General features: G+C 42.4%; 1 protein-coding gene across 11 annotated transcripts in view; it reads left to right on the top strand.

The window, feature by feature from the left end:
* Positions 1–5,536, top strand: part of PRDM1 (PR/SET domain 1) — a 123,943-nt gene extending 118,407 nt beyond the window's left edge. For all 11 annotated transcript variants that reach the window (XM_039532884.1, XM_039532883.1, XM_039532888.1 and 8 more), the window contains 3 exons: positions 416–1,494; positions 2,097–2,225; positions 2,498–5,536. In XM_039532884.1, coding sequence (XP_039388818.1) covers positions 416–1,494; positions 2,097–2,225; positions 2,498–3,073 — 1,784 coding nt within the window. In that variant the 3' untranslated portion in view covers positions 3,074–5,536. The remainder of the gene's footprint in view (positions 1–415; positions 1,495–2,096; positions 2,226–2,497) is intronic.
* Positions 5,537–14,480: the final 8,944 nt, after the last annotated feature.

Here is a 14,480-nt window from a genome sequence, read left to right as displayed (position 1 = left end):
TTAAATCTGTAATAACAAATGCTTGTTAATCCCAGTTATTAGAAATCTATTGTACGAATTTATAGTGGATCTACTCAAATTCATGCGGAGGGGGGATAAATCAGTTTGAACATTGACAACTGCCACTCTCAGAACAAATCATCATCAGACTGCTCTAGCTATGTGTATACTTGTGGATATCCCTTATATTAACAGTGTATATCTGTCCTGCTTTCTGTTAACTCTTTACATCCCAAAGTAGTCCTCCTTTGCACAGAAGCTAACTTTTTGGATGAGTTAAAAGATTGTACTGACAAGAGTCATCTGTTCTTCTGACCTTCTGATTAAGCTTGTAGAGGTAGATTGTACTTAAAAATGAGGAATGTTGTTCCATAATGACTTGTTAAATAATCATTGCCTTGTCTTTGTCTTTCAGCACAAAGCCACGTTAATCCAAAGCAGCAAAGCACTGATAAAAATGAGCTTTATCAGAAAAGTATCCCAAAGAGAGAGCATAGTGTGAAAGAAATCCTGAAAACTGAACCCAACCATTCAAAAGGAAAGGACTTATTCCAGACTAACATTTCACCAATTACTCCAGAAAAACACTTTGATGACTTGAGAAAAAACTATAGCCCAGAAAGGTCTTTCTTTCCTCGTGTTGTCTATCCAATCCGACCTCACATTCCAGAAGATTATTTGAAAACTTCCCTAGTTTATGGGATGGAAAGACCTAGCTACATTACTCACTCACCCATCCAGTCTTCTACCACACCAAGTCCTTCAGCAAGGAGCAGCCCAGACCAAAGCTTAAAAAGCTCAAGCCCTCACAGCAGTCCAGGGGTTACAGTTTCACCTCTGGCACCTACTTCTCAAGAACATAGAGAATCTCACCCATACTTGAATGGACCCTATGGTTCAGAAGGATTGGGGTCTTATCCTGGATATGCACCCCCTAGCCATCTCTCACCATTTTTATCCTCTTATAATTCCCACTTTCAAAAATTCCTGTTATCGCCGTACAGTATGAGCTGTAATAATCTGAGCGCTTTGAACAGTATCAATGGCATCAACAATTTCAATCTGTTCCCAAGGATGTATCCTCTCTATAGCAACCTACTCAACGGAGGAAGCCTTTCCCATCACATGCTGAACCCAGCTCCTCTGCCAAGTTCATTGCCACAACCCGATCATCCAAGAGACTTTCTCATACCAGCACCTAACAGTGCCTTTTCCATCACAAGCGCTGCTGCCAGCATGAAAGACAAACCATGTAGCCCCACCAGTGGGTCCCCCACAGCTGGCACAGCAGCCACTTCAGAACACATAATGCAACCTAAACCTACCTCAGCAGTATTGGCTGCCACCAGTGAAGAAGCCATGAATCTCATTAAAAGTAAGAGGAATGTGACTGGTTACAAAACCCTTCCATATCCACTGAAGAAGCAGAATGGGAAGATCAAGTATGAATGCAATGTTTGCTCCAAGACCTTTGGCCAGCTCTCCAATCTGAAGGTAGGCATTAAGGCAACAGCCTAATTACACCTCTACCCCGATATAACACTGTCCTTGGGAGCCAAAAAATCTTACCGTGTTTAGGTGAAACCACATTATATCAAACTTGCTTTGATCCGCCGGAGTGCACCGCCCCTCCACCCCCCCGGAGCGCTGCTTTACCGCATTATATTATATTATATCCGAATTCGTGTTATATTGGGTTGTGTTATCTGGGGGTAGAGATGTATAATGAAAACATTCCCATCTTTAACAAAATATATTACATTTTCATCATGGTTGGAAAGCTTATTTTTTTTTACCTATAACTTACCAAGCACCCATGCTTTCCTCCTTTTAAGAGACAACCAGTTCATCTAGGTTTCATGCTATACTTATCACCATGGTATCATGGTAGTAAACGTGATGGTTTTCATTTTTGTTTAAATAATTTTTTTTTAACGTTGAAGTGGCCTAAAAAAACGTAACTTGATGTTTTCCATGCAATGTGTTCTGCCTGTGGGATGCTGCTAGTAACTTTGCAAATGTTAGCGGGTTTTTGTTTTTAAAGTACTATGTTTGTAGTTACTGGAAACTACAGTAAATATTTTGTTTCTCATTAGGTCCACCTCAGAGTACATAGCGGAGAGAGACCATTCAAATGTCAGACTTGCAATAAAGGGTTCACTCAGCTGGCTCATCTCCAGAAGCACTATCTGGTACACACAGGAGAAAAGCCTCATGAGTGTCAGGTATGTAGTGTTCCATGCACGGCGAGATCATCAGCTTCACTTTTTGCCTGCTACAGCATCTGCCAGACAAGCTGTAGGCCAAATGCTACTCAACAAGATTAAAAAGTTAATTTGGGGGTGTTTGTTTTAAATGTGAAAGTCTAAAGATGCAGTGGTGGCAAGCGGCTTTTTCAACACACCAGGCTTTCCTATTTACCTGCAATTACAAACAAACAAAAACAACCCTCCCACTCACTCACTGTTGTTTTTTTTCCTGTTGCCTCCAAAATTAGGTTTGCCATAAACGATTCAGCAGCACTAGCAATCTAAAGACCCATCTGCGACTCCACTCTGGAGAAAAGCCTTATCAGTGCAAGCTGTGCCCTGCTAAATTCACCCAGTTTGTGCACCTGAAGCTGCACAAGCGTCTCCATACTAGGGAACGGCCACACAAGTGTGTCCACTGCCACAAGAGCTATATTCACCTCTGCAGCCTCAAAGTCCATCTGAAAGGCAATTGCCCTGTAGCCCCTGCCGCTGGCCTCTCAATGGAGGACCTGAATCGTATCAATGAAGAGATTGAGAAGTTCGACATCAGTGACAGTGCTGACAGGTTGGAAGATGTGGAGGACAATATCGATATGGCATCTGTTGTCGAAAAAGAAATACTGACCATGCTCAGAAGAGAGATAGAAGGAGCTAGTCTTAAAGTATCTTTGCAGAGGAACATGGGAAATGGACTTATCTCCTCAGGATGTAACCTTTACGAATCTTCAGACATGTCAATTATGAAGTTGCCTCATGGTCATCCACTACCTCTGTTACCTATAAAGGTCAAGAAAGAAACAGTTGAACCAATGGACCCTTAAGACCTTCCCCCCCCCCCAAAGAAGTGATTTTTATTTATGACTTGGCGAGTCAGGGTGCCTGTAGCAATTGCTTGTACATAGTTTCTATGCTGCAAAGCAATCTTGGCTTACAGTAGTTTCCCTCATCCTCCAGTTGAAAGAAGGAACTCCAAAGTTACTGTATTCTCAGGGCATGAAAAGAGGCAAGGACTATGTATTGCCTCCCCACTTACTAAAAGACAAGCATCAATCCATAATTATCTTTTCAATGACAGTACTTAATAATTTATTATGCAATTTACCATTCTAAAAGCAATAATTAGCAAACGTTTACAATGACCAGAAAATTCGTTGTAATTTTGAATATAAATCTTTATATTTTTGTCTTGTGGCCATTCTTTGTAGATAATTTTTTTTCTCTGCACATCTGTTTTAAAAACCTAAGATTAGGGGGGAAAACATTACTTCAGTAAATGTGTCTATGTACCAGTGTTTTTGAAAATGAGGTTTTTTAATTGCCAAAGGTGGGTATTTGACATGTTGCATGGTTTGAAAAGTGCTGTGTACTTTCATGGAGCAGGTAGATGTGCAAAATAATCCCCCCCCCCCCCCCAAAATGTGACTAGCAGTAAACCGGGGAAAGAATACCATACCTGCCTATCTGTGAGTTGGAGAGAGATTCTTCTACCTGCAGCACTACTCATAACAGATGTGGAATAACAAATACCCAGCCTCGCATAAATAATACAACAGACAGGCTTTTAGAAAACAATAGCAGACACATTACATTCTGTGACTTTGTAACCCAAAGCAATGCATGAATGTGAAAAAGTGGCTGTTTTTAAAAATGACTATTTTTGCAAAAGCAGTTTTTAAAAGTCAAACATATAGATATCCCAAATGTGCTGCCTACAAGGAGCATTTGGCTGAGATTTTATTGCCAGTCTTCTGGGGATCAAAAGATGGTCAGATTCCTTGAGAAATAAGGTTTTTTTTGTTTTTATTTCCCTCCTACTTTCCTTAGGCAGAAGGAGATAATGAAGTCCTTTCCTGGCACCTTTTTTTTTTTGCTTCCTGTACGATTCAGAGTTTCCTCAGTATTTGTGTTTGTACATTTTGTGGTTAATTTAATTAAAGATGAAAAGGGCATTGGCAAAGTTGTTGAACAACAATTACCTCATTGCGTGTGTCCAGTGGTGCAGAAAATGCTGTTTTATCTAATGCTTTGCTACTTTAGAGAAGAAACCAAATGTTCACAGAAAAGATAGAATGCACGTTCTCTTATCTTTTTGTTTTGCTAAGCCCAAAGATATCATGTTGGCATTGGAGGTGTAGCAAAGAACACATGTATATTTATAGATATATTTATGTCACTATACCATATATGTATATAGATATATATTTATACCACTTAAGTTGTGAGCCAAACCATGTAATAAAACCTATTTTTCATCTAAGTGTGAAGATCAAATGTTATCCAACTTCGCATATTATCTGATGACCCCAACATCAGAATGCTGCGTTAGGCATTTATCACTTGCTAGTACACATGCACAGTTGCTCATTTGGGGCCTGATCTTGCCAAACACTTACATTAATAACTTTACTGATGTGCAGTCTCACAGAATTCAGTGGGATTATACACTTCGTAGTGTTTGCAGGACTGGGTCTTGGATCTCCTCATATCTTTGTTGGATTGCTGGTTTTTTGAATAACCAAACAACAAGAAAAAATTAACTGGACCTCCCCCCCTGAAAATAAATCAAAAGAAATCAAAATCTCAACCATGTATGGTATAAATATAATACACAATGGTGAAGAGTGGAATGAACTATTTAAAGTAATTTGCGTTATTTAGGATGACCCTAACGTCTCATTTTTCTCTGCCCCGTAAGAGTGATATGGTCACATGCAACTTGCAGAAAAATAAATAGCATTATTACACCCTATACCACTGTATACATTCTATCTTTCTATCTACTATTCTTATAAATTATAGATTTAAATAGACCACTTCATAAAGCCAGGGTTTAGGGATTTTTTAAAAAAATGTCATTCTAATGCCTTCTACTAATAAATAAATAAACCCCAAACCTAAGAAAATCCAAGGAAGTCTCTAAATATAGCTTTTGAAGGATTACAGTTGTACGTTCATTACATTTCTGTTCCTGTAAATCGTGAGGCTGACATCTTTTAATGTAGCAATGGTTCTCAAAAATAGTACTTAACTGTAGGAAAAACCAAAGTATCACTACTGTCACTGGGCACACACTTCTCCTTTTATTTGCCTGTAGTGCTTTCTTTGTATTTGTTACAAATTTTACAAAGATTTATGTGCATCAGCTTTAAGAATTGTTACTCCTCTTTACTGTTTTTTCCACTTCCCTTAGAACTTTTACATGTGAATGTAGCAACAATCAACAGTGTTTTTTCTCTTTTAAGAAAGACTCTGACCAAAGTTAACAAGCTTTTTACTTTGCTAGAACAACAAACTATCTTATGTTTACGTACTGGTTTACATCGTTATTTATGTGCGAATTGTCAAAATGTAAATTAAATATAAATATTCATTGCTTTATTAATGCTTCACTTGTCTTCGATGTCTTACACTGTCTGCGCACGCAACTGATTTTCAGACTACATTCCCACCCTTAGCCACAAACACATTGCATACTGACAACTACCATGTCATGAATAATACTGACTTCTGCCTTTTGTGAGAGTTTTTCTTTCTATAATTCAAATGCAACATATAACAATGCTAGGGCTGAGTACAGTATTTTCTTGACTAAATTACTGTCTTGGTTTTTAGCCTCTAACACTTTCTTTCTTTTCTTTAGAATGTCACAAGTTATGATAAAAGCATTTTTACAATATCTGCCTTTTGAAGACATGACCAGGGTTTTAATATTACATTTTTTTCCAAATGCTTATCATTTCTGGCCTGAAACTGTAACCACTGGGACCACAATGAGACAATCATCATGTTAGCATGAGACCACTTAATCCTGTATTAACATGGTGGGAACTACATTCAAAACAAATGCGGGATCTCACTAAATAGATGCTCTTATGAACTAATTCTAGAAAAAGTTTGAGCTCGCTCAGCCAAAACTGAATAACAGCATGGAGATCCTTCACAAAGCTAATTCCATGTTTGCTACTTCCATCACCCACTACTAGATCTAAAACAGAATAGGCCATGTGGCGCCCTTTCTTACCTGAACATTAAAGAAATAATGTTCCTTACACTGAACACTATATGATGTTTTTAAAGTATTTCACTGTCCTCTTTAAATTCATTTAAACATCTGTCTCAAGAATTTGAAATATTGCCAACAGCGAACTGTGGAGTTAAGAAAACCAGAACACTGTTGTCATAAATGTGCCAAATGGTGCATGTTATACTCTTTTATTCTACAGAGCAATTGCTGTAATATTTTTTTTTAAAGTAGGATAACCATTACCACCATAAATCATAGTTCATTACTTGGCAAGGCATTGCTTTGTGCGGGAGAGTTATGTCCTGGGGACACTGGTAAGCTTTAGAAGATGTTTAATAAACCACATTACATAAAAAGACAATGCACATTATACCTCGCAGCCTCATTAGCCTGAAGTCAGCAGCTGTTGCATTTGGTTTTGGTGAAACTGAAGCTAGTTAGCAGGCATTAAAGAGAGCATATTGTGACCAGAAATACAGCGGGCTTTAAAGAAAAAAAAAAAAGGAATAAAAAGTTATTAACAGTGTAAGAAACAAACTGTGCAGGTAACAGATATTTTTCCTTCCTCTTGCTTCATAGGGACCCAATCGTGTGAGGTATTTGGTGCTTCCTAGCAAAATGCTAAGTACCTGTAACTCCCACTGAAGAAGTGGGAGGCTTGTTTACTGTGCATTCTCAGTTAAAGTCCTTACAGAAGGCTTAATTTGAAATTCAATTTTAAATATTCTAGAGGAAAAAAACTCTGATTTCCAATGGTTTTGCCAGCTGCTCTTGGGTTAACACCACCAAAGAACATAGGCATTGCAACCTGGGAGAGGAGAAACCCATGTTCAAAGGCCTGCTCCACATCAAGCAGAGGAAAAACTTGAACCAGGGTCTCCCACATCTGAGATAATTAACCAAGCTACTGGGTTAAAGGCTATAAGGGAGGAAGCCACCTTCTCCTTCTGTGTGTGGAGTTAAGCTTGCTCTGAGCACACCAACTAGATCATGCCCTGTAGGCAAGGTAGTTGGAGGGGCTGCTGAGGCTAAGCAGTAAGGCAGGCTCTGAGCTGCTGGGTAGAAGCAGGACTGAGGCAGTTGTGCACATATCCAGCCACTAAAACATAGGTGCTTACGGACCCTGATGGCAAAAATTTAGATCCCAAGGTGCTTCAGGGACCTACAGTTAGGCAGCAGTTGAACAGTGATTTTAAGGGTCTCAGACATGCCTAAATGTTAGATTTAGGCACCTAACTCCATAATGCTTGACACAAGAGCAAACTATATCTAAGCTCAATCTAAATAAAGCCTTAAAAAGTATTTTCCATCACTACTGAGTTGTAGAGACTTGTAGCTTATGGCTAGACTCTAGGACAGAAATGAATTCATCCTTTACTGCTGGCAATGCTGAACTAGAGAAAAGGAAAAGGAAAGAGTGACCCCATGAGTTCTCATTAGGCTATAAAGCCTTTCAGGTGTAGATAACTAGTTTGAAGTCAGTGAGCCACCATGCAGATATAGGGGGTCCACTGCCACAGTGCTCATTCTAGGATTGGGGCCTAAGACTTGTCATTCAGCGGCATTAAAGTGGAAAATGTTTTTTTTTTAAATGTATATAAAACTATCTAATTCTTGTTAGCCATGAAACACTCAGCTCAGTACTGCTTATGATTAACCAGAATGGAGGCATTAAGGTAAAGTGTGTCCTTATAACTTGCTAGAATGCTTTAAAAAAATTGAAAACATAATCATGGAGCAAGACAATACATTGGTATAATTTATTTAGAATGGCAAAAGAATTTTAATAAAATAATTATAATTCAAAGCACAAGAGCCAATGAGGGAAATACAACTGTGCTGTGATAAGGTCTAGTGACGGCTCTGAAAATGATTAGGAGATGGGGAAAATATAAAGAATGATTGGCTAATTCTCAATGTGGAAAGAAGGGAGGGGTGAGGTTCAATATTTTACAACTTGCAAGATCAGTGAATTGCTAAGTAGCAATATACAGCAATGACACGGTTCTAACTGAAGGCTGTGAGGAACTCTAGCTCAGTGGTTCTCAAAGCTCATTCAGGGAAAGCCCCTGGTGGGCCGGGCCGGTTTGTTTACCTGCTGCATCCACAGGTTCGGCCGATCGCGGTTCCCACTGGCCACGCTGCTTCCCGCAGCCCCCATTGGCCTGGAACAGCGAACCACGGCCAGTGGGAACCGCGATCGGCCGAACCTGCAGCTGCAGCAGGTAAACAAACTGGCCCAGCCCACCAGGGGCTTTCCCTGAACAAGCAGTGGACTGGCTTTGAGAACCACTGCTCTAGAAGGTCCTAAATACCCAGGAAATTGAGTAACTCAAAAACAGGTGAAGGGGGGAGGGATAGCTCAGTGGTTTGAGCATTGGCCTGCTAAACCCAGAGTTACGAGCTCAATCCTTGAGGGAGCCACTTAGGGATCTGGGGCAAAAATCAGTACTTGGTCCTGCTAGTGAAGGCAGAGGGCTGGACTTGATGACCTTTTGGGGTCCCTTCCAGCTCTATGAGATAATAAAAAATAGGTATATCTCCATGTATTATTATCATCATCAATATAGCAGGCCAGTTTGAAGCAGCATGGGCTGAGGAATGTGCTGGCCGCAGCTTCCTGCCACCCCCATTGGCCTGGAGCAACAAACTGCTGCCAGTGGGATCCAGAATCGGCCAAACCTGCTGACGCGGCAGGTAAACAAACTGGCCCGGCCTGCCAGGGTGTTTACCCTGGCGAGCCGCATGCCAGAGGTTGCCAACCCCTGCAATATAGGCAAGTGCAAGGAAATGTACGCCGGAAGAAGGAACAAGTCACAGCTGGCCTCACCTCCCCCATGCTGAAGACCACTTGCTCTGTCTATGCCATTCCTTTGCTGTGAGCTGCCATGCTTGATTTGAAAGCCAGAAAGTAGATTCATAGATTCATAGACTCTAGGACTGGAAGGGACCTCGAGAAGTCCAGTCCCCTGCCCTCATGGCAGGACCAAATACTGTCTAGACCATCCCTGATAGACATTTATCTAACCTACTCTTAAATATCTCCAGAGATGGCGATTCCACAACCTCCCTAGGCAATTTATTCCAGTGTTTAACCACCCTGACAGTTAGGAACTTTTTCCTAATGTCCAACCTAAATCTCCCTTGCTGCAATTTAAGCCCATTGCTTCTTGCTCTATCATTAGAGGCTAAGGTGAACAAGTTTTCTCTCTCCTCCTGATGACATCCTTTTAGATACCTGAAAACTGCTATCATGTCCCCTCTCAGTCTTCTCTTTTCCAAACTAAACAAACCCAATTCTTTCAGCCTTCCTTCGTAGGTCGTGTTCTCAAGACCTTTAATTATTCTTGTTGCTCTTCTCTGGACCCTCTCCAATTTCTCCACATCCTTCTTGAAATGCGGTGCCCAGAACCTGACACAATACTCCAGTTGAGGCCTAACCAGCGCAGAGTAGAGCAGAAGAATGACTTCTCGTGTCTTGCTCACAACACACCTGTTAATGCATCCCAGAATCACGTTTGCTTTTTTTTGCAACAGCATCACACTGTTGACTCATATTTAGCTTGTGGTCCACTATAACCCCTAGATCCCTTTCTGCCGTACTCCCTCTTAGACAGTCTCTTCCCATTCTGTATGTCTGAAACTGATTGTTCCTTCCTAAGTGGAGCACTTTGCATTTGTCTTTATTAAACTTAATCCGGTTTACCTCAGATCACTTCTCCAATTTGTCCAGATCATTTTGAATTATGACCCTATCCTCCAAAGCAGTTGCAATCCCTCCCAGTTTGGTATCATCTGCAAACTTAATAAGCGTACTTTCTATGCCAACATCTAAGTCATTGATGATCAATCAGAGCAATAACAGTTGTGGGGTGGAGGCTGGATGACCAGATAGCAAGTGTGACAAATATAGTTGCCAAGTGTCCGGTTTTCAACCGGAACCCCCAGTCGAAAAGGACCCTGATGGCTTTGGTCAGCACTGCTGACTGGGCCTTTAAAAGTCAGGTCGGCGGCACAGTGGGACTAAGGTAAGCTCCCTGCTTGTCTTTGCACCATGTGGCTCCCAGAAGCAGCAGCATGTCCCCTCTATGGCTCCTACACATAGGAGCAGTCAGGGGGGTTCTGTGCAATGCCCCCACCCTCCGTGCCAGCTTCGCAGCTCCCATTGGCCGGGAACCACAGCCAATGGGAGCTGTGGGGGTAGCACCTGCAGATGGGACAGCGTGCAGAGACACCTGGCTGCACCTCCGCATAGGGGCTGGAGGGAGGGGGGCATGCCACTGCTTCCAGGAGCAGCTTGAGGTAAGGGCAACTTGGAGCCTGCATCCCTGACCCACTCCTGAACCCCAACCCTCTGCCCCAGCCCTGATCCTCTCCCACCCTCCAAATCCCTCAGTCCCAGCCCAGATCACTCTCCTACACTCCAAAACTTCAGCCCTCTCCCCAGCGCCTGCACCTCCAGCCGGAGCCCTCACACTGCCCCCCTGCACCTCAAACCTCTCAGCCTCAGCCCAGAGCCCCCTCCTGCACCCCAAACCCCACATCCCCAGCCACACCCGAGAGCCCACACTCCAGCCCAGAGCCGGTGCCCCTAGCCAAAGCCCTCACCCCCTCCTGCACCCCAACCCCCTACCCCAGCCCAGTGAAAATGAGCGAGTGAGTGAGGGTGGAGACAGCGAGCGACAGAGGGAGTGGGGATAGAGTGAGCAGGGGTGGGGGCTCAGAGAAGGGACCTGGCCTCGGACAAGGGACCAAGAACGGGAAGAGCAATGTTGTTCGGTTTTGTGCAAGTATAAAGTTGGCAACCTTAGTGACAAATCAGGACAGGAGATGGTGGGTAATAGGCACCTATATAAGAAAAAAGCCCTGAATATCAGGACTGTCCCTATAAAATTAGGACATCTGGTCACCCTAGTGGAGGCCCAAGCATGCTCTCTGCTGGAGACAGGTTACTATAAACACTTGCCTACTCAGCAACTGAGGGTGGAGAGAACCATTTTTTGGTAGCCATAGTGGGGCCTATGAAGGAGCTAGCTGAAAGAGGAACTGAAGCCATTTTAAAAAGGGGAGCAACTGTGCAGCTGTGTGCTACAATTTTGCCTGGAATTTTACGTAAGTGCCATTTCCCTTGACCGGAGTTTGGACAAATATAAGGGCCAGAGCACTGAGGAACTAGGAATTAAGCAAAAGTATTAACTGTTTCAAAAGAACCTGGCCTGAAAAGCAGTACAAAACCACCAGGCTAAGGGAAAAGTTATTCAAAAGAGCATACTAAATGTTGTTAGCAGTTCCTTCAGCATAGCTGGTTACTGTAATTATACTCATTTTACAGATGGGGAACGGAAGCCCTGAGAGGTGAAGTGACTTGCCCATGGTTAAACTGCAAATCAGAGGCAGAATGGAATAGAAGCCAGGTGTCAGACTCTAAGCACAGTTCTAACTACTCAACCATGCCTCATGTTTCTGCTACTCAGAAGGCTGCTGGCTCAAACTGGTGACTTCATAAAAGACACTGAGTGCCTGCGTCTGTTAACTTTACCAACCAAATGGGAAGAAGAAACTGGATTGGCTGCTGGGCAACAAGAGCCATTAGAATGACAGAGCTAGGTAGGATTACTAGTGAGCGCTTTTGACAGAAGACAAAGTTGGAGCCAAGCCATTCTTAGGAATAACTGCTCTGCTGCCACCCAATACTGCAGTCTCCCTCTATGTAAGGAGCTACACGTTACCTCTCTGCATGTCATCTGAGCACCTCCCACCTCTAAAAGAGCCAGACATACAGCAGGGAGTGCGGAAAGAAAGCCATCAACCAAGTGAGAAAATCAGAGAAAAACCTGCAGCTGGGGGGCGAGGAGGTGAGAAGTGAAACCAAGAAGCACAGGGAAGCCCAAGAGATAGAGCAAAACAGAGCTTCTTCTGGGACTAGTGCCCAGCAATTAGGGCATAGCTTAGATAATGGGATCTTGACTTGGTTGGTGAGGCTAGGGAGTTGATGTTTTCATTCTGGGGTTATTTTCTCTCCCCCCCCCATGGCAAAGTTAGAAGTGGGAAGGAAGTGGGTATGGAACAGAGAAGTTTTTCTTTTAAAAGAAAGTAGGTGGCCCACAAGAAGATACAACAAAAAGACTGGGCAAAACAGTGAGCAGGCACGAAGAGGTACCACATGTGCCCCTCCTTTCAGCCTTTAATGTAATGTACCCATTTTTAATTCTGAAGAGGGGCAGGATGGCCTTTGGGATAACAGGAAGTATCACTGTGATGATGGTGATGGCAATCTCAGAAAGTCACTTTCCTTGAGTCACTGAACAAGGAAGGCACTTTTATTGGAATGACATGAATAGAAACTAGGTTAAAAGAATGTTAAGGTTGCAAAGTCCAGCACCGAAGTTAAGAAATGCCATTATTAAGGTTGTCTGTGTGACCTTAATTCAGCCCTCTTATGCATATGAATAATGATACAGGGTTTATTTAAATTATCACATACTATATTTTCCACAGGACCGCTGCCTCATTCAATGAAATACTACCCACACACCCTGTCCCTACCGCATCGCCTTCCGCAGCTATCTTCTGCACCTATCATCTCCCTCGCCCACCTCTGCTCCTCACTCCTCTGCACTCCGATCAGACTGTTTTTTCCACCTGCTCTTTGCTGTCTGGCCACCAGTAGTGGGAATACTGAGGGCACAGGAGAGTCAGTCTCCCTGCCACAACAGCCCTTGGTTATCAGGAGGGGCAACCACAGGGAAAGTCCTGAGTGCAGCATGCTCAGTGTAAATGGAATTTTCAGAGAATTTAGCTGCTGATCTCTAACGAGTCTCTCCTGAGCTTGTACAAACTGAGATTTTTCAAAGGCAGCTAACTTGGCAAAATGTGGGTGGTTTTCCATGGCAATATTAAAAAGGCACATCCCTGACACCCAGGGAACCCACTGCCAAATTTCAAGCCTCTGCTTTATAGCACAGAGTTGCTAGAACTTCTCATTAAAATAGGTGTCCATTTTTTAACATGGGCAAAATAGTGTATTTTTCACAAACCTCATTCCCAGAACTATTTTAGCTGAAACTTTCCATAAAAAATTGAGCCTGAGATAGACACCCAGCATGGAAAATATCAGTCCAATTGGCTAAACTGAAAACCGGGTCTTATATTGGAAAACATCCTTAGGTATAGGTGTTGCTGCCCGTTCCACTTATAATAAGGAAAAGATTATCCCTAAAACTCTCTCTTTCCCTTTAGATGTAGAGCTTCAGCCTAGAACCTTGCCCTTCTCCTGCCTGGCTTCCTGTGAGAGAATTAAAGCAATAAAACACACATCTTTACTGAGAGAGAGCAGAATGTAGGAAAGGGCTCTTTGAAGTTGTGTGTTCTAAGGACGGGGAAGGGACCACTCCCAATTTTGCTTGGGGGAGGCCATCCACAAATTGTTATACCTGGGCTCAGCAGAGAGGCAACTGACCTAAGTGGCATAGAACATAAACTATCCTGTCACCTAGAGGTAGAATGTGGTAGGAATCTTGCATTACTGGTGCCCCTGGATTAGAAGACTTCATTTTCCAGGGCTGTCCATCTGCTTTCAGTACCATTAAAATCTCTTAAAAATAAAAGAGAAAACATCAATAAAAATATTTTGTTATGTTTATATAAGGGTGACTGAGTATTGCATGTTATTGTGCCTGTGGTGCACAGCGCAAAGCCATTAGTTCCTTTCCAATTGTATTTATCAGGATTATGGAATGAGGAAATGATAACCTGGATTAAAAAATAACATGAAAGCAAAATGACTCAGCAATTATGGAATCTAGTTATTAGAAAAAACAATAGAAGCCCTAGTCTATGGTTTTCTGATATGTAATAAACCTTTGTCTGGTGAGTTTTAAAAGGAAGTAGGAAAAAATTGAAACTTTCTGCATGTTTATTTCTCCAAAGAGAATAAGGCCATGTCTACACCAGCATTTATGTCAGCAAAAACTTTTGTCACTCAGTGGTGTGAAAAAACACCCCTCTGAGCAACATAAGTTTTGCCAGCATAAGAGCTCATGTGCACCATTGCTCATTGAGCTGGTTTTATTATGTCCACCGGAGACATACCGCAGCTACACAAGTGCTCTGACAGCAGCACAGCCGTATCGGTACATCTGTGATGCTGTAAATGGTCTTAGTAATGCCACGTGGGCCTATGACTTTTAACAGAACTTGAGTAG

The sequence above is a fragment of the Mauremys reevesii genome, linkage group 3 (genome assembly GCF_016161935.1).
Source record: "Mauremys reevesii isolate NIE-2019 linkage group 3, ASM1616193v1, whole genome shotgun sequence".
In the NCBI taxonomy this organism is placed as follows: domain Eukaryota; kingdom Metazoa; phylum Chordata; order Testudines; family Geoemydidae; genus Mauremys; species Mauremys reevesii.
The sequence above is the reverse complement of the archived record's forward strand: the minus strand, read 5'-3'. Positions and strand labels throughout refer to the sequence as shown.